Source organism: Anoplophora glabripennis, unplaced genomic scaffold (assembly GCF_000390285.2).
Source record: "Anoplophora glabripennis isolate ALB-LARVAE unplaced genomic scaffold, Agla_2.0 scaffold90, whole genome shotgun sequence".
In the NCBI taxonomy this organism is placed as follows: Eukaryota; Metazoa; Arthropoda; class Insecta; order Coleoptera; family Cerambycidae; genus Anoplophora; species Anoplophora glabripennis.
In genome coordinates, this window is record NW_019416260.1 from 577,431 (window position 1) to 597,915 (window position 20,485).

At 33.4% G+C, this 20,485-nt stretch overlaps 2 protein-coding genes and 1 long non-coding RNA gene across 3 annotated transcripts; 1 reads left to right on the forward strand and 2 right to left on the reverse strand.

The window, feature by feature from the left end:
* Positions 1 to 776: 776 nt before the first annotated feature.
* LOC108917979 (serine protease 27-like) lies at positions 777 to 3,037 on the reverse strand. The gene is made up of 2 exons (XM_023457306.1): positions 3,007 to 3,037; positions 777 to 1,165 (listed from the first exon to the last, which is right to left on the reverse strand). The coding sequence occupies exons 1-2, from the start codon at positions 3,035 to 3,037 to the stop codon at positions 777 to 779; spliced, it is 420 nt and encodes a 139-aa protein (XP_023313074.1).
* Positions 3,038 to 4,994: 1,957 nt separating this feature from the next.
* Positions 4,995 to 12,050, reverse strand: LOC108918003 (trypsin-1-like). The gene is made up of 4 exons (XM_018724841.1): positions 11,872 to 12,050; positions 9,056 to 9,347; positions 5,371 to 5,582; positions 4,995 to 5,314 (listed from the first exon to the last, which is right to left on the reverse strand). The coding sequence occupies exons 1-4, from the start codon at positions 11,918 to 11,920 to the stop codon at positions 5,052 to 5,054; spliced, it is 816 nt and encodes a 271-aa protein (XP_018580357.1). The 5' UTR covers positions 11,921 to 12,050; the 3' UTR covers positions 4,995 to 5,051.
* LOC108918004 lies at positions 6,385 to 7,695 on the forward strand. The gene is made up of 2 exons (XR_001964819.1): positions 6,385 to 6,860; positions 6,940 to 7,695. It is a non-coding gene; the product is annotated as an uncharacterized LOC108918004 (long non-coding RNA).
* Positions 12,051 to 20,485: the final 8,435 nt, after the last annotated feature.

A 20,485-nucleotide genomic window follows, 5' to 3' on the forward strand; every position in this document is an offset into this window, starting at 1 on the left:
TTTGACAATACAGGGGTGGTTTTTAGGGGTTGATAGGGAAAAATTATTTTATTAGCTGGAAGGTAATTTTTATTTTAAATAATTGCACGATTTAATCATTCCAAATTTTTAAAAAGTAATTTTTTATCATTATTTTTTGTATAGATTTTTTGCAAAGATAAAATATATCATAAAACATGTTCGAGAACATGTAACATTATTTAATATTTGTGCTTGAACAAGATTTTTATCAATTAAATGCTTAAAACTAAATTTTTTCAATTTTTTTCACTTAGGGGTACTTTTTACCCCTAAAAAACAAAAGACGTGAATCGGGATTATGCCACTTTTGAACTTGAGCCCAAGATGAGTCTTATTCTAAATTTTCATGCAAATCCATGCAGTTTCAAATAATTCGGAGGTTACAGCTGATTTTCAGCTTCAATGACTGTACTATTTCACAAAAACGCTAAAACACGTCAATTAGTAAATAGGAATTGTCGTTTTGTCACGTTGCCTAAACCTTTTTTGCGTTACGTTTCATAAATCTATGACGTCATCGACATTTTGTTTAAATAGCTCTATTTTTTTAAGCATAAGCCCTTTTGAAGGGAAATGGCTAAAAATAACAACTAAAGTAGGTATGAACTTATACGAAAACAGTACCACAGCAAAAAATAATGGGAATTTGTAGATTTTTTTGTGTTTTGTTGTAGGTTCAGCCGATCACAGCGGCTAGACATTATTTTGAAGACGACAGTTAGCGATTGCTATAGTGCCGCATATCATTGTGACAGTTACAAATACCATAACTTTACATAAATAATGATGCTCCAGCAGATAATATTTGGTTTCAACAGGATGGGGCCCCTCCTTATTTCGGGATTGCTGTAAGGAATTACTTGCATGAAATTTTTCCAAATAGGTGAATAGGCCACAAGTCTCTCCGGGTTGTCAACGTCTAGGTCCAGGACGCCGACTAGAATCTGGTAGCTGCCAACATCGGGGGCTTGAGTGATACAGTGAACAGCTGTCAGGACCCATAGGGAACCGATGATGGCGCCACCGCAGACGTGCGAACAGACACCCTGGAGGCAGAATTGGACTGAGGCCTGGTAAGGGAACTGGCCCGGCTCGGCATCGTCGCCTCCTACGATTCGAACACCGGGAAGATCGTTGTGAGCAGCTGGAAGAAAAAAAATCTATATTTTGTGCTGGCGTTTAAATTTGTGTAAGGATAATTCAAGAAAATTTTGTCCTTCAAAGATATTATCTTTCTGAAAACGGTGATAAATTTAATAATGTTAAAATTTAACTTATTACCGCTGCAAATGTAAACCAGCAAATTCAGATGTGCGAAAATCGTACAATGCGCATAACAGAGCCTACACCATTTTCAAGCTGCAAGAGACCCTTCACAATTCACCAGTTTGAAAATATTAACAAATATTTCTTACAGTGTAGTTTAAGATGCTATGGATTCTCCAAAAAAGTGAATAAATACGTAATCTGTATATTTATATTTGAAAAGATATAGGCATACCTACATTTTACTTGTTATTTGTAATATGTTTTAAAAATAAAGTGAGTAGGGTAAGTTGGAGAGTTCTAATCCATTTCTCACCCACTTTTATCGCCCTCCCTCCACCTTCTTTGTCGCCCCTCCCATTTTTGCCTAAGCGGATCAATCAGAGAGCAAAGAGTTCTCATTCACCCAATCAGAGAGCGGAGAATTCTAAACAACCCAATCAAAGGACGGAGAATTCTAAACCACCTAATCAGAGAGCAGAAAATTCTAAATGACGCAATCAGAGGATGCAGATATTTGCAATAAATTTAAAAAATGTTTTCTAACTATTCAGAAAATACATTACGAAATAGTTTCCACAAAGAAGCATTTCCGACCGTATTATTTGCGCATGAAAGTTCATCCTCGAATTATATCGATTATCCTATTACCTTTAGCAAAAATATATACTAAAATTATTGATTTGAAGAATTGATTACAGTTTTATTACTATTTCACTATCTTATTCTAATCACCTGAAGTGTTTTATTTGCGTTGTTAGTAGCAACGTGGTATGTTATAAATTATAGAGAGTTTTGCTACCACTTTAAGGAAATAAGTTACTTGTATGATGCGCCTGCGTTTCCTGGTGTTATATAACATTAACGCTATTCTTAAATAAAGGGTACTAGTGCTAGGTTTCTACCTTAGATCTTAGGGATTTTTTAACGCTAAGAAAAGAGTAAATTAGGCTACATAACCCTTTTCTTTTCCATGGAACCTTTATTCGTCTTGATTGTTTAACTTTAGAGTGCTGTTGCAAGCGTCCTTCATTTCCTACTTACGATTTTAATTGTTGGAAATCATTTCAAGATCTTATTCGTCTCCAGTTAAGAAAATTTTCTTTGCCTAATCGAATGGTGGACAGATTAAATCAAAATGTTAAATATACATATGTTAAATATTGACAATATCCTCGAAAATTTTTTATCATTTGTATCATGCTCCTCAAGATTTTTTGGCATTAATGCTTGCAACAGTACATTTTGTTTTTAATACACACAGCCTTCATAAATGTTTACAAGTCACGTGACCGCCAACAGGCAACAATATTAGGCAACCAACAGTGCACGATTGATACTGGTGACGAAAAATCTAAATCTTGGCATCACCAACATTAATGATTAAAAGATTTTATTTTTAAAATGTGTTTAAGAAGCACTTTTTCATATGAACATGTATTTAATAAATTGGTTCTTGCTTCAATCCGCCATTTGTAATTAGTGATGTCATTGAAATTCCCATATTCCCATTCGTCTGTGTTCATCCGACATTTTTATTTATTACACATATTTTTTTACTTGAAATTTGCGAAAATATATTTCTTAAACAATGTTGATTGTTCATTACAGTTGTTTTGAAAGCCACGTGATCAGTAATTTTGCTTGGAAAAGTAATTTTATTTCCTTCGCGTTGGCAATTAAATGTCGGCAAACTTAAAACAATAAGATCAAAATTACATTCTGTTTCACCTGCTGTGATTGGTAACATTTTTGACGAGATTTTATTCAACCAATCAGCGATCGTAAAAATTTTTTCTCGAAAACTAACTTCGTCCGTACAAAAATAACTTCAGATTCGTGTTCAGCACCCTGGAAAATAGGGCGATGCGAAAATTTTTCTAATTTATGCAAGTTACTCTATTGCAAATAATTATCAATTCATTTAGAACCTCTTATTATTCATAAAATTGTATAACTAATTAGGTTTATATACTGAGCGTCCTTTTAATTACCAAGAGTTCGTCTCTGGACATTCAATCTGATTACGGTTCTGCTCTTTACTTTGCTGACTCAAGAAATTTTATGCAACCAGATATACAACTTAATGTTATGTGAATGGCACTGAATTATAGGCTGTAATTCAGCTTATACAAAGATTTCTACTAATGTAATGTTTGTAGACAGACTGTGGACTACTATCTAAAATGGAAATTTCGTACGTAGGGCTAGAGGCCATGAGATGGCGCTAGTGTGAGTAGCAGGAATAAATCAAATTTTGCTTTAAATTGGTTGGTCCACGATCGAGAGAGTAGGTCGGTTACTGTCGGTAGTGAGGAGTCTTGGCGAACGGAGAATGCATTCGCTGGGGCCATCTCGTGTTGGTGCGTCAAAACATTGTCGTTTATAGAAATTGTTAAATAGAAATCTTCAACTACAGATCGAATCTGTATTTCCAATCTTTCAAGAATAGAAACAGAAAGTTTGAGGTTACAGTTTTTATCCAAAATGTGTTTACCTGGTAGAACTAAACGCAATGTTGTGCTCTAAATTACGAAAACACTTACTACTATAAGAATGTATGCAATGTATCCTATAGAGACATAAGTTTTTTCAGAATTACAATAGACAGACAATTAATGCGGATAGAATCAGTTCGGAAATTATATAAATCAGGCTTTATGTACATTTTTTTGATACTTACAATATTTTCGAATTCATAACAGAATAAATTTGTCACACATTTAAAAATAACTGCTTTCATTTAACCAAGTGATAATTAAAGCGTTTCATAAGTAATGGGTCAAGGAACGGCTGAAAATGGCTCACCTTAATTTTAATTATCAACCATTACCAGTTATTTTGTGATCTATTACTTATGAAATACTTTTTACTCTTCTTAGTGTACTTTATTAAATTTAAATTTATCGCCATTGTGGTGCAGCGATATCTATTCGAAAGTAGAATTAGAAGTTACTCTAATTATATTTTCCCATGCAGATTCCTTAATTATTTTATGGTCTGTGGTTTCCGTGTGTCGTTTGCCGCACCAGCTTCAGATGGCGCACTCTGCCGCTGCTGCCGACAGAAGACACAGAAAAAATCCTCTTATTTAATTACTCATAATTTTGATCTTAGTTGTCATATGGTAGTTTAAATCTCTTAATTCACGCATGCTACACATACTACGACATACGACTTCATTCGCGAAAAAATGCGTTATGTTTTGAATAGTATGTGTTTGACAAATGGACGATTTTGACAAACTGGTGCGTCAAAGCGGATATCCAGATGTAATAATTATGTATCTAATAATATTATTTGACTTCATACTTATTACGAAAATTTTAGAAAAACTTTTAGATTTAATTTAAACGAGCATTTGAAATAAAGTGAAGTGAAAATACAAGAGCAAGTACAATAATGCATTTGAAAAGAATCGAGATATTGTATCTTGATTGCTCAATAACAGATAAAATATATGTTAATACTAGTTTTTCTATAAATGTTGAAATAATTTAATTTGAAAATATTTCAACTACATAGAAGTCTTCACTCGATTATCTGAAGATATTTCTATCCATATCCAAAAAAAAATTATAATTCCTGGAAGCACTGTCTAAATATCGTTGCTTTATTTTTTTATAACTTTTATTTTGTTGAACTCTTGGTCTTTGTAATAAAATAACTCGTGGCTACAAAGGTAAGTTGGCGAATGAAAGGTCACATAGCGAACTAGTACTTTATTTCGCAAATTAAATAAATAATAAATGAATTCAACACACTTATCCAGTGATAGAACCTCTGATCCATCGGGTGTAGTAGCTGACGTTGTTGTAGACTGATGGTGATCCCGCTCTGCCGCATGGATTACCTGTCCAAGTCGCGATACCGATCAGTATTTGTCCTTGAAAATCAGCCAATGGACCACCAGAATCTCCTTGGCAAATGGAGACTCCTCCAGTCAACGGTCCCGTACAAATGTTGGCTTCCAAGTCCAGGGGATTCGGTGCGCCTCCTAGTATGACATCGAAAGCTCTTTTGCATGCTGAAAAAATATTGGTTAGGGTTTTCTTTAGACATCGAAAGGTATTTTGAACTTACTTTCGGTATCGATGATGGGTACCTCAACGAATTGGAGGGTAGTGGGCATGATGGGTACGTTGGTGTTACTGATGGATCCCCATCCTGACAGGACTGCGACGCCCGCGAAGAAGTCGTCTTGGTCGGGAAGACCGATCGGTTGTACCATGGAGTTGAATGTGAGTGGATTGGCTAGCCTGAAGATCGCGAGATCGTGTGGGTCAGCGGTAGCACTGGAAATGAAAATAAATGTGATTTAGATTTTTTTCCGTGGCTAAATCGTTAAATTAACACCTCGATCAGCAACTAAAGTACGAGAAATAGTAACAATTTAAACTGAAACAGATTACTGGTATATGATCGGCATTTCATAATGAAATGAAAAAAAATGATAGATTTCAATGTATTATTATGTAATCTACCATGAAAAAAATCAGTGCGATTGTGGAAGATCCTCGGGATCGTCCAGACTAATAATTAGCTAATTTGTTTATAAGGTCATAACTTGTAAACTATTCAACTTACCAATTCCAGATTTAGTATGAGTTATTATAGACAGTGATAAGGAATGAGAGGATGCGATGCCAAAACGTTCTGGTAATAATAACGCAGATTAAAAATGTTTAATTCAAAAGTCATAAATAAACTTCTTCTGTTTATAACTTCTGATCTAATCAATATTTTTTGACACTCGAGAGTTAGTTTTGTAGGTCTTTTGAAGACGGAAAAAAGTACTTTACTGTTTTCTCGTGGAAATGAACGAAAAAAAGTTATAAGCGAGAAACGTGAATTTACGTAAAAATTATACAATTAACCACCCTGTAAACAATCTTCCCCCCATTTTTATGATTGTGGAAACTAATATGTTATTGTAACATAATATTTAGCATCTATACTGATGAATTCAGCTTGCCGAAACAAAAAGTCGCGAAATTGTAATTTCCCAGGTCTTTTTTGTGGCCTATAAAATTTATAAAAGCTGTGAATGCACTATAAGTGTCAATTTATTATTGTGATTTATTTTAATATATTATTTCACTTTACTACAAATAGTTAATTTTTATAGTATCTATGTAAATAGTATACAAGGGTCATAATCGGTCTGTACAATTTCAATTGTGATAATTTGTTGAGGGTTGCCTAAATCGTCACACTAAAAGAGTCTATAGTTAACGCTAGAGCCGTTGCCGTTATTTTTAACAATTTTAACTTTATAAAAGTAATAAGTACGCTAAACTTGTTCTTTGAATCACCATGAGTATATGCAATCTGTTACAAGACCTGTATTGATAGTTGTTGCCATCAGATTACTGCTTGTTATACTATGACCAGAGATATGCAGTGACGCAGTTGTTGTTGACGTTAGGTTCGCAGGTGTGTTTTGAGGTTATTCATATTTTTGTTTGTAAATTTCGTTTTTATTGAACTTTAAATATGTCTTGTGCTTTGTACTGTGAAAGGAAGCGCAAATTGCAGAAGATGTCCAATACAAAACATTTCTAAATATTTAGGTAGCTGTACACAAAAATAAGATATTTCCACTTTTTATTCTAAATTTTTATTGTAAACATGTAATTTTTTAATTTCTAGCTTTCCTAGAAATGAAACTTTACAGGACAAGGACAAGGTTCTTTCTATCGAAAAAGAAAATTGGGTATGGACAAAAAATAACGTAATTTGCTCTGAACACTTTAAAGCGGATGATTTTCTCCCCTTTTGTGGAAGAAAAATAGTACGACCCAACTCTGCACCTTCCATAAAATTATTTTGTGGTGTATCTTCTTCCATTTTAAGCAAGAGTTCTTTATCGAGTTCAATTAATACAGGAGCTTTCACGAACAAATTGATGTTACAATCAAGTGAATCATCTTTGACCTATAACGTTACTGAAGTTCGAGTAGGTACAACGTAAAAAGAAGAGACAACTGAATTCAAGGTAATAAAGATTTGTAATTTAAAAATAGTAGTAATGCTAAGGATGTTAAATACGTACCCTGACAAATTGTTTGATACGGACCTAATAAATTAAGAAGTAATATTTACAGTAATTTTATTTTCAGTGTTCAGAATACAACGAATGGTAACACTAGTACTGATAGTAGTGCTAAGAGAAGGAGTATTATGGCAATGAAAACATACTTTAATGGATAACTTTAATAATGAAAATATCTTTGCAGTATATCTCCTTCTACAGTTGCAACGAAAAATGTTAAACTGAAACGTAGACAGGAAACTTACCGTTCAGTCTTTACGAAATGAAATTAAGGACGGATTATTCAAGGCCCTGCATTAAGACAAAAATTAAATAATTATTTTCAACCATCAGTAAATAAATATGTTACGTTATACAGTGTTTTATTTTAATATACAAAATATTTAGGAACTACATCACAATTTTTTTTTATTTCATATAAATTGAGTACCTACCGCAATCTGTTAAAGTTTATCGTATCAAAAATATATTATTATTGGTGTGATTAATATTCTGTTGAACCTTCTGTGAAACAAGACAGTTATAACATAATTAAAGTATCATTCAGTTCAGCACAATTCCGGAGTAATTGCAGAGATTTATACATACATGATAGGTAATAATATCCTATGCAGTAATGATACAACTCTAGCCGTTGTTCTTGAGTAATATAGTATTTAATATATTTTTTATGAAGTGCATATATGAAAATTTAATTTTTTATTATATAATAAATATTCAGATATACCTAGAAAATTATGAAAAATAATTCATATGTAATTGAAAATTTCAAAAGTACGTATTTGTTAGTTCTTATTTCATTTCAAAATTTAATGTAAAGTTATGTGCGTTTCTAATTAGAAATTTTATAACTGACCTTGTAATGTAATATAGTACCCCCTCGTATCTAAGACTTCAAAATGGCGACCTCCTTTATAAACAAGTTTGCGCATCTTGACGCTCATTCTCCCTACTCCATATCTCTGACTATGACCCATGTGGACCGCCTAGCCGGGTGTCTTGGCCGATGGATTTCGATCGGCCGAGGTAACAATCACAGACGCAGGCTGTAACTTGGATGGGTGACCTAAGGCAGGCTCGGGGACGTGGCTGTGGCAGCCTACAAGAGACCTGTGTCGCTCAACACCTTCCGCCTGCGTGTGGTCCCCGATAAAATGGTAATGAGAATAGAGCAATAAATCTCTGTAACTCAAGACCATTGCTATCATACATAAAAATTGTATGATACTGTGCCACCAAGCCACCCGTGTAGTAATAGGATGGTTTGAAGAAAAGTACTCGAGTAATGAAGGGGGGTTTACAAGGGGCCTAATAAGGCCTAAGTGCCGCGGTGGAAAAGCAGTTTTCGTATTCGGGGTGGATGATAATGATGATAGCTAAAATTAGGCACGTCTTTCCAAAATATTTGAAATTTTATTTGTTATAACTCAAAACGAGATTCAGCGAACGAGGTTAATTTTCATCTTGATGAAATGATCGACAAAATTCAGAAAATGCACCAGTGGATGTTGAGAAACAAATGGATCCACAACGTGTTACTGTTTGGTGCGGATTTTCGACTGGAGATATCATCGGAACAAAAAATTTTACTTGGGTTGGTTGCCTACAATTTTGTGAATTAAACCCACAACCTTCAACTTGCCAAAGTATGACTACTACCGATCGAAGTAGTGACCTCTCTAAACCTACAAGAAGAAATCGGTAAAAACTCACCCTGCGTACTCCGGGTGGATGATCGCGTAGTTGACGCGGTGCAACTGTCTTTCCGGGTTATCTTCGTTGAAGTTGAGGACGCCGACTAAAATCTGGTAGCTGCCAAGGGCTGGGGCTTGGGTGATACAGTGAGCAGCTGACAGGACCCACATTGAACTGATGATGGCTCCACCGCAGGCGTGCGAACAGGTACCCTGAAGGCAGTATTGGACTGAGGCCTGGTAAGCGAACTGGCCCGGCTCGGCATCGTCGCCTCCTACGACTCGAACGCTGGGAGGATCGTTAGGAGCAGCTGGAAGAAAATAATCGGTATTTTGTGCTGGCGTATAAATTTATTTAGGGATAATGGCAGAAAATCTTGTCCTTCGCAGCAGAAATGACAAGTTCTAAAGGTAACAGAATATTAAAAGATATATATTTTTTTACTTTGAGCAAGAGTATTTCGTTTTTTGTTTTCAAGTTAAATTGTGTTAAAATTAATATTTTTTAAACAAAATTTGCCAATTTGCCTGAATGCAATCCTCATATTTTGTTAAAATTTGGTGAATATATACTTTGAAGTCCCTAAATAGTGTAGTTTCGTGGGCAAGCTTACACCAGTAAACACAGTTACTATAGAAATATCTGTAACAAAAGCCGGGACGCGTGGTAATTTATTTGTTAGTTCTCGGAACGTATGGGCCAAAAAGTAAAATATTTCAGTCAACACAAATTATCGAAAGTTAATGATTTTCAAGTAGGTTTAACGTCGCCAAGACCGTCCTTCGGGGAAGGCTTCACGAAATTTAGCAATATTGGTTAACAAGTTCACTCAAACTGCCGGGGCCATGTGTTGAGCAGGTATAAAGAGAAAAATCGATATTTCAAATAACGCGCGAAATGCATTCCAAAGAACGTAGGAATTCCAAGAATAAGTGTAGAATGTTGTGAGGAAAAGAAAGTAATAGATCAAATAGCTGGTTTTTAGGCGGATTTTACAAGCTATAACAATAGATTAAATGAGAAGGGACTAATCCGTCCCGTATTGCTATGCGGGGTCACAAGAGGAAGGTATAGGGTTGTTTGTAAGTTTAGTCTCAAAATTATTTAGACAAATGTAAATTCAGCCCATTAGACAACTATTAACATGGCTTAGTTATGCTAAAGCGTCCCGACATTCAGAGTTCCCGCCAAGAAATGGGCGTGTCGAAGCGAAGTGTCGAATTCAGGAGAGATCTACGAAAAAAGTTAGTTCTTCCTTGGGTTTCACATTGAGCAGCCTACTTAGTTTTAGAGTCTAGGGTTAATTTAATAATGGATAGTCATTCCAAATTTTGCTATGGATCGCGCATTCCCTGAATCTCGGTACGCTGTCGCGTGTCAATAAATTAATTAATAATGTTGTTCGAGCCGTTGTGTTGTTATTTTGTTTGTTTGTTTTGTTTATTGTTATTAAAACCCTTCCTGGAAGTTTTGGTGTTTCCTTTTGTTTCTCTCAAATTCAGTGTCACCCTGTATAGCCAGCCACTGGATTACATTCTACGTAAGCAATAGAGGGTAAGTGCCTGAAATTCATTCTCTGAACATATAACATTTCTAAGTTCCCAAATATTAATTATTAAAGGGTAACCATAATTGTAAACTTCCTTTCGAGAATTGAATAGTAAATTTTTTTGAAATCCAGACTCGTTATGATACCTACTGGTCATAACGATATATAGATAAATAAAGAAATAATCCCTCAGGTTACATATCTATCCTTTTTGTCATCTTTTCAGATATTGAAAAATGAAATATTGTTAACTTGCCCTAATTGTTTTATTTTCGTATGAAATCATGATTTCACTGGAAATTTAAAACAATATAAAACGAAAACTAATTTAGTGTGACTTGTTAGACTATGCCCTATTTGCACCATCTATGAACAGGAAGTTCAACTAAAATTTCATACCACTGTCCGTTTATTTATTAATAGGGAGACAGAAAAGAATTAATTAAATAAGCAGTTTTGTATAATAATAATCTCCTTAGTTTAATATGTCACAAGTTAATAACAATGACGTGCTATTTATTTGGGGATCTTACACCTAAGAGGAGATTTTTTAAATTTGTCCCCCCTTGAACCGGGGATTAACGACGCTCATGTGTCTCGTTTATAGAAAAGACTCTTTTAGTGTGACGTCACATATTTACGCAACCCGCAACAATTTGTCATAGCTGAAATTGTGCACACCGAATCTGATGCAGTGTGTTATCGAGTGTTTTTTTTTCAAGTGGTTTATTATAGACGTACTCTTAACCAATACCAAACTGTTCTGGAATGATATCCTGTTGCGAGGCTACTTCGCTTACATGAAATTATCTTTAATGCGCATGCTCAGTAACGTTGATATAATTTTAAATTATTGATTAATATAAAAGTCGATATTGTTCTATAAATTTAAATATGTAAATTCTATAATTCTATTAGTTTGCCACTTGGGGTTTGAAACTTCTTAAATATTTCTAATATTACAAGAATATCGCGATATTTAAGGTCACGACAAAGAAGTCATTTTTTTGACCAAAGTACATAAGGTCGAAAATCAATCTAGTAAAAATATTGAGAAATTCTTCATGACAATGTGCACTATGGGGTTTCCTATTATTTGGCGTATGTGACGTCACTACTAAAAAGGTCTATTGTTTTAATAAACGGATACCAGAAGAATAATACCAGAAGAGTTCATAGAAAAAATGTAATTTTAAGACCCTGTTATCTCAGGAATTTGTGCTACGTTATTGTAAACACATTTCATACATTTTTATTTTTATTTTTACTGGAAAAAAGTGCTTACCATAGGCTCCAACAAGGAGAACCGACAAACACACCAGATAAAACTTCATCTTAACTGATGCAGATCCGACCGAGAGTATTCTTTTTATATTAAGTGCCTTATATCAGCGTGTTTTGAATACAAAAGACGTAACAAACAATAAAACTTTTTCGTAAATGGTGCTTAAAAGTTAAAGGTACTTAAGTGAGGATTGCTAAAATTCGATAAGAAGTTTTTATTTAGAACTGACGTCATCTGATTGAAGATATTAGAATGTGTATCTGTTTCTGTTGGTAGAATGTGGCATAAGTTAAAATAATTTTATATTATAAATGACTCAGGTTCGCTTTCAATGATAAATTTCAATTGTGTAATAATAATCTAAATAGATAATTTCTTTTGTTTTAATGTTCCTAGATAGATATATTTTCATATATTCAGGTACAGATAATATCCTGCGTAATCAGTCTTTTAAAAATTAACGGAAAATATAATGCAATGATTGCCAAGGAGAAAAACATGCGACTTATGGATTTGGTACGGGATGGCAGCGGTAGAATGTCAATGATGACAAATGCTCCAAACTTCTCATTTATGTTTGGTTCCCACTTACATGTTTCTCAACATACTTGATAACTTTAAACAAATATTATTCATTCTATCACTAGAATCAGAATACTACCACTATACAACTGTAGTAGCAGTCATGGTTTGCAAGTCTGAGAAAGTGATACGTTTCTAAATACCTATATTCGTTTTGAGACTTTATTCAAAAACAAATGTTTAAGTTGCACGGTTGTCATTTTCCTAACACTAGTTAGACCTCGAAATTTCATTCCAGAAAACTTAGAAGAGCAGTTATTGATATATTTTCAACATGATCACTTTGATATTCTGAAAACTCTGGAAAAATTGGCAGTTTGAAAGCATATTTTAAACCTGGCATGTTTTCTACACAAAAATGGTACTCATGGTCAAAAGCTCTAACGTGAACCGTTTTCAAGATAAATGGTGTTTTATGATGGAAAACACGAAACAAAGTGGCAATATGATAAAAAAAAAATTTGGAAACTAAGCAAATGAACAGCAAAACGACCTTGAAGTCAAGGTCAAGGTCATTTTCAAGGTCATGTCAAAATCCTACAACTTTTGTAAGAGACATTAAAAAAAAGTGAAGGGTACAGGGGAAAAAGATGAATGTCGCAAAATACAAGTCTGGAGTAAAATAAAAAAGTTTCAAAGACTGATAATTTGAAAAACATCATACACTTTTTAGTTATTTTTTTAAATAAAATTATATGTATCTACGAATACAGGGTAGCCCATCGAAAACGTACCGCAAGGCATTACAGGGTAGTAAAGAACTTTTCGGCAAAATCCAAAAACGGGTCAAATTTGATTCTGAGGGGAACAACTTTTGGCTCAGAAAGCATACCAAAATCTTCAACCCCCTAAGTGGGGGTGCTATCCCCTAAATTTTTTCAAATGGGAATAGGGGTCAAGTGGAGGGTCATTAGAAAGGACTTTTAATTCTCTATACATCGATTCTTACTTTTTGAAAATCGATTCATTATTTTAGAAACAATATTTTTGACGAGAAATGCGAAAATCGATTTAATTTTACTTCAAAACTTACGGTGATCACATTTTAAATAACTGTCACCGTTTGTATAGGCGTTCGATCGACAAACTAAATCTAACAGGAGCAACATCAGAACACGTGCTAGTTACAAGTTGGACATTCATCTGTTTTTCACACACTGGCGGGACATTCATCTATCTTTCCCTGTAAGGCAAATTTTAAGTACGCTGTATCTTTCAACCCTCATTTCTTTTTGCCAGTATGATTGTTTTCACAAAAGCAGTGGCCACTAGGGCATCGTTATAAGTATTTATTTACAAATGGCCAATATTGGACATTCATCTTTTTTCCCCTGTACCCTTCAAGTGATCCCAACAAGGTACTCCGTTGCCTCAAGATTGTTGTTTTTTTTTCTGTTTTTTATGGCCCTTTTATCGCCAAAATGTGGGTTAAACCGAAAAAATAATAAGAACAAAAAGTTTTTTTTTTCGTTTTTCAATCGAAATCGTGGTAAAAAATGAGTGTTTCCATTAAAAAAGTCTACTTTCGGTCCAAAAACACCACTTCCGGTCTAGACCGGAAGTCGTATAAACCTTTTCCCCCCTTTCGAAATAATCGAGTCCAACAGAGATATTAATGTGACCTATATAGTTAATATTAAATTACAAGAAAATTAACTCCAAATTAAAAAATAAATACCATAAGAACCAAATAAATATCCTAACGTTCTTCGAATTCGACGAATTCTGAACTGGACGGAAGCCAAACAACACTAGTAAACCCATGAGACCACACGCAGGGCAATGGTTCGTCCCAGTGGCTAGACTAATCGACAATAGCTCCGCACTAAGGCGGACTTCCCATTATGACTACTCGCGGAGTAGCCATGCCTTACGATCGAACGTCCACCCTGTAATATATATATATATCCTTTAACATATTCTTGTTATCGTTGTTTTTATAAAGACTTTTTATACGAATGTTTTTTACCTTCTTTGTATGAATATTGAAATAAAGTTAGTGATTAGCCAGCCTTCGACTAATTTACCTCGAGTTATTACAGTGGCGACGAGGACAAAATTATTAGTAAAATTTTATAAAAGTAAATTTGAGTTACTTACGCAGTTGTAAGTACCCTAAAATCAAGATGTCGGTCGGCAATGTGCCAGTTTACAAATTAGGCGGAAAGCAAAAATGGTCGACGTATGTTGAAAGAATTGAACAATGGTTCAAAGTAAATAAAACTGAGGAGGAAAATAAAGCATCGGTACTACTCGTAGCCATAGACGAGGAAACGTTCGAGCTGTTGGAGGATTTATGTGATCCTAAGAAGCCTTCCAGTAAAAATTATAATCAGCTAGTGCAAATTATGAAAGACCATCTAGAACCGTCTCCATCCAAAAGAGCGGAAAGGTGTAAATTACGTAAACGTTTTCAAGAGCCTGGGGAGACCCTGTCTCAATATTTAGCTGCTCTGAAAAGTTTAGCCAAAACGTGACAATTTGGTAGTGAATTAGAAGATCATATTACGGATCAATTTTTATGTGGCATTAAAAGTGAAAATATTAGGCTACAATTGATGGCAGAAAAGGATTTGGATTATAAAAAAGCAGTGCGAATGGCCCTAAATTTAGAAGCGGTTGAAAAGGATTCCCACGTGTTTGGTGAGGTTAGTGCATCGACATCCGGAAGTTCGTCATCAGTGGTTCACAAACTATCTGCCAGAGGTCGCTCCAAAGGAAGAGAATGCCGCCATTGTGGAAAAACCAATCATGACGAGAGGAAGTGTTTCTTCAAGCGTGCGCGCTGTCATCGTTGTGGAGAAGTGGGGCATGTGGTTAAAATGTGTACCAAAAAGGGTAAAGATAAGGAAAGAAACAAAAAAGGAAGTCAACAAAAGAAATCTGTAAGAACCTATAATATTCAACAAGAGTCTGATTCAGACAATTTAAATAAAGCTTTTGACCAGATCGACTTACATTCATCACAGGAAAGTTTTAAAATTGAACAAACTAATGCTAAACTTTTAAAAATAGATGTTTTAATAAATAATAAAATAGTATGCATGGAGGTCGATACGGGTTCTGCTGTTTCTGTAATATCCGAATTTATGTATTATAAATATTTTGTAAATAGTAGCTTAAAACATTCTTCTTTAAAATTGAGATCATATTCAGGTAATTCGATTGAAATTTTAGGATTTATACAAGTAAAAGTTGAGATAAATGGTATGTCTCATAATACAAAACTTTTTGTTCTTAAAGGTAATGGCCCACCCCTCATTGGGCGCGATTGGTTAAAAAAGATTAATATATCAATAGATAATTTGTTTCATATTTCAGATGATAATAGCAAATTTTCAGAAAAAGTATCAAATCTATTACTTCGTAGATATTCTGAAATTTTTAGTAGTGGGCTTGGATGTTTTAATGGTGTAAAAGCTAAATTATATTTAAAACAAGATGCAGTGCCGATTTTTTGCAAACCTAGATCATTACCTATAGCATTAAAAGAAAAAGTCGAGAAAGAACTTTCGAGGTTAACCGACTTAGGTGTATTAACCCCTGTAGAATTTTCTGAATGGGCAACACCCATTGTACCAGTTCTGAAAAAAACTGGTGATGTTCGCATTTGCGGAGATTTTAAAGTTACATTAAATCCAAAATTGCATATTACAAGATTTCCATTACCTAAAATAGAGGACTTATTGTCTACTCTAAGCAATTGTAAAATTTTTAGTAAAATAGATTTGTCGCAGGCTTATGCACAAATTCCATTAGACGAAAACTCTCAAAAATTAGTTACTATTAACACACATAAGGGTTTATTTAGATATAACCGATTACCCTATGGTATTGCTTCAAGTCCCGGTATTTTTCAAAATATTATGGAACAAATATTTTCAGATATAGAAGGAGTAGCAGTTTTTCTTGATGATATTTTAATAGCGGCGCCTCATGAACAAAGTCATACCAAAATTTTAATAAATGTCTTTGAAAGATTAAAAGATATAATTTAAAAATTGCTATTTCCAAGTGTTGTTTTGAAGTTCCAAGTTTAGATTATTTAGGATATACTATTGATAAAAATGGTTTACACACTAATAAGCAAAAAGTAGAAGCAATTCTTAATATGAAATTTCCTACTAATGTTACCGAACTTAAAGCTTTTATAGGTATGGTAAATTATTATTCAAAATTTATTTCAAACTTAAGTACAAAATTACAACTTTTATATTTATTATTAAAGAAAAATTCAAAATTTATTTGGGGTAAAGCACAAAGTGTAGCGTTTAATAATATTAAAAAAGAATTAACTTCATCAACAGTTCTAGTGCATTATGATCCTGAGTTACCAATAACATTAGCATGTGATGCAAGCGCCTACGGAATTTCGGCGGTAATTTCTCATGTGTACGCCAATGGTGACAATCGTCCCATTGCGTATGCATCGCGTACATTAACACCTTCTGAAAAATCTTATTCTTGTACAGATAAAGAGGCTTGTGCTATTATTTTTGGGCTTAAAAAATTTAATCAGTATTTATATAATAGACATTTTACCTTACTTATAGATCATAAACCACTAGTAAGCATTTTTGGCAATAAAAAAGGTATTCCCATTTACGCAGCTAGCAGACTTCAACGCTGGAGTATTATTTTATCGGCTTATGATTGTGAAATAAAATTTATCAAAACAGATAAAAATTTGAATGCAGACCGTCTATCCAGATTACCATTTTCGAGTTCTCAAATTAATTATTTAGATTTGAGTCATATATTTTATTTTGAGGAAAATTTACCTATAAATCATAAAGAGGTAGCCGCAGCAACAAAAAAAGATACAACATTAAATAAAGTATATAATTATTGTTTATATGAATGGCCAGATGTTTCATGTTTATCTCAAGACTTAAAAAATTATTTTTTTTAAAAAGATGAATTGCATTTAGAACAAGGTTGTGTGTTGTGGGGTTATAGCAGTGGCGGCTCGCGACTTTTTGAGATGGGTGGGCAAAATTTTTTTTTTCTCTCATGTAACTTAATATCATATAATAATTGCAATCTACGTTAGTCTATTTACTTTTGAAAGTGTAAAAAACTTAAGAATTATCAAGATAGTTAATATAAATATACCTGAAAATTATATTAGTTATTCCAAAAGTATACCTAATAGTTCAGCAAGAACAAACGAGAATGTCATCACAGTGATTTCTTGCCGGGATAGGGGATAAGGCAAGGATTATGGCATAGAAGGACATATAAAAAATTATATAATTCTCTAAACAAATAGTAAAATTCTCTATCACTTTTATAGCACTAACGATAAATTATACTAAAATTCTAATAAGTAAATAAATAAATAAATAAGTAAATAAATAAATAAATAAGTAAATAACCAAATCAATAAGGCGCTTTACAATGTCTCTATTTTCGTCCACGACTTTATTATGGTTTAAAATATTCTCACGAAATGCAGAATCAAGAAAAGTTTGAATGTTTTGTTTTCCTAATAATTTAAATTTTAATGTTGAATNGCTTATGATTATGAAATAAAATTTATCAAAACAGATAAAAATTTGAATGCAGACTGTCTATCCAGATTACCATTTTCGAGTTCTCAAATTAATTATTTAGATTTTAGTCATATATTTTATTTTGAGGAACATTTACCTATAAATCATAAAGAGGTAGCCGCAGCAACAAAAAAAAGATACAACATTAAATAAAGTATATAATTATTGTTTATATGGATGGCCAGATATTTCATGTTTATCTCAAGACTTAAAAAATTATTTTTTTAAAAAAGATGAATTGCATTTAGAACAAGGTTGTGTGTTGTGGGGTTATAGAGTAGTAATACCTCAACAATTTAGAAATTATGTATTAGAAGAATTGCATAGTACGCATTTAGGTATAAGTAAATGTAAATCACTGGCCAGATCCTATGTTTGGTGGCCAAATATTGATGCTGATATCGAAAATGTTTGTGCAAAATGCGAAATTTGCAGCAAATTTCGTAGTAATCCACCTAAATCGATTTTAACACCATGGCCATTAAGTCAAAGAGTATGGTCAAGAATCCATATGGATTTTCTAGGACCATGGCAAGGGAATACATATTTAGTTATTACGGATACGTTTTCTAAATGGGTAGAAATTTTTAAAACCACTTCTACTTCGGCTTCTAACGTAATAACTATTTTGAGATCAGTATTTGCGAGATTAGGTTTACCAGATACCATAGTTACTGATAATGGACCACCTTTTTCTTCTAAAGAATTTAAAGATTACACAAAATTAAACGGCATTCGTTCTTTTTTTTCACCACCGTATCATCCAGCAAGTAACGGATTAGCTGAAAATTCAGTAAAAACTTTTAAATCAGTTCTTAAAAAAGCTCACGCAGAACGACAAAATTTAGATCAGGCGTTACAAAAGTTTTTATTAATATATAGAAATACACCGCATTCATCCACAGGAGTAAGTCCTGCAGAAAAAATGTTAGGAAGGAAGTTAAAAACACGTTTAGATTTACTAAGACCTAGTAATCGTGAATCAGTAGAAAAAACAGTGGAAAAACAGATTGAATATTACGGGGGACATTCAAAAATTCTAGACATAGGGGAAAATATACTTCTTAAAGATTATAAAAATCCAACTAAACCTACTTGGACGGAAGGAAATATAACAAAACAAATCGGCACAGCATTGTTTGAGGTACAATCTAATAATGGAAAAACAAGTGTTAAGACATTCTGATCAGATATGTAGACGTTCCATAAAATTATCTGATAATCCAAAAGATGTTTCAACTACAAGCAATGAACTAAAAAAACAAGCACCTACTGAGGAAAAGCCAAATGATAACAATAACATTTCTGATAGTAGCAATGAAACCAATATGCCTGTGTGTGATCCTGATTTTAGAAATATCCCTAGTAGTTCTAGTACTGTAACTGATTATGTAACGGATTCAGTTGTACAAGAACCTATTGTTAAATATAATTTAAGGCCTAGACATAAATAGAAAACACCTGATTGTTTTTAGTTTTTAAGTTATAGATTTAAGATATACAAAGAGTTTTTATATTGCTTTCATTAAAGGAATGTTTATTCAGTATAAACTGATAAGATTTTCTATTTTTCAATTTGTATACAGTTTTTTAATTTAAGACACATTGTTTCATGTTATTCATACATATATTGAATGTTGTAAAAAATAAGTGTAAGGGTGTAATATATATATATCCTTTAACATATTCTTGTTATCGTTGTTTTTATAAAGACTTTTTATACGAATGTTTTTTACCTTCTTTGTATGAGTATTGAAATAAAGTTAGTTATTAGTCAGCCTTTGACGAATTTACCTCGAGTTATTACTTTTTTTTTAGACGGGGATGCAATAGATAGAAGTAGATAATTTAGAAGGGATAGAACTTTTTTTATCCTTGGCTGCATCCCCGTCTAATTGTAAGAAAGAAATTCGGGTTTTAACTTAGACAGCCGGCTAATTTTTTGGCTTTATAACGAGCGTTCAAATAAAAACGTGGTCAAGTTGGTGCTGAAAATTTGGACGTAGGGCGTAGCGTATAGCAAATGAACTTAAACGTCATCTGTCAAAGCGCTATATCGCCGCTATCAATTTGAATATTTTCGTTTTAAAAAGCGTTTAAAATGGTGTTTTCTCAAGAACAAAAAGTGTTTATCATAGAGTCCTACTTTAGAAATGGACGCATCTTAGAAAATGTCTTTAATTTTTTGAGGAACAGGTGTGAAAAGTGCTTGGAACAAGGAGGGGGACACTTTCAGCAGCTGCTTTAATTTATTGTTATAACAAGGAGGGGGACACTTTCCGCAGCTCCTTTAATTGTTTGTTATTGTTATCACGATTATTCTTTAAAATAAAGTTATATAGTCATTAACGTTATTGAAACTGACAGCTGCTATACAGCTCGTTGAGAAATGAGGTTAAGTTGGTCGCTATAAGCTACTCCCTACGTCCAATGTGTCAGAGCCAACTTCGACCACGTTTTTATTTGAACGCTCGTTA

Bases quoted from the DNA above. Each gene is read 5' to 3' on its own strand.
- LOC108918003 (XM_018724841.1), bottom strand. From the start codon at position 11,920: ATGAAGTTTTATCTGGTGTGTTTGTCGGTTCTCCTTGTTGGAGCCTAT. The intron at 9,348-11,871 runs GTAAGCACTTTT...ATTTTCTTCCAG, and splicing joins TCTCCTTGTTGGAGCCTATG to CTGCTCCTAACGATCCTCCC. The intron at 5,583-9,055 runs GTGAGTTTTTAC...TTTCATTTCCAG, and splicing joins ATCCACCCGGAGTACGCAGG to TGCTACCGCTGACCCACACG.
- LOC108917979 (XM_023457306.1), bottom strand. From the start codon at position 3,037: ATGTTACCAATCACAGCAGGTGAAACAGAAT. The intron at 1,166-3,006 runs GTAATTTTGATC...TTTTTCTTCCAG, and splicing joins CACAGCAGGTGAAACAGAAT to CTGCTCACAACGATCTTCCC.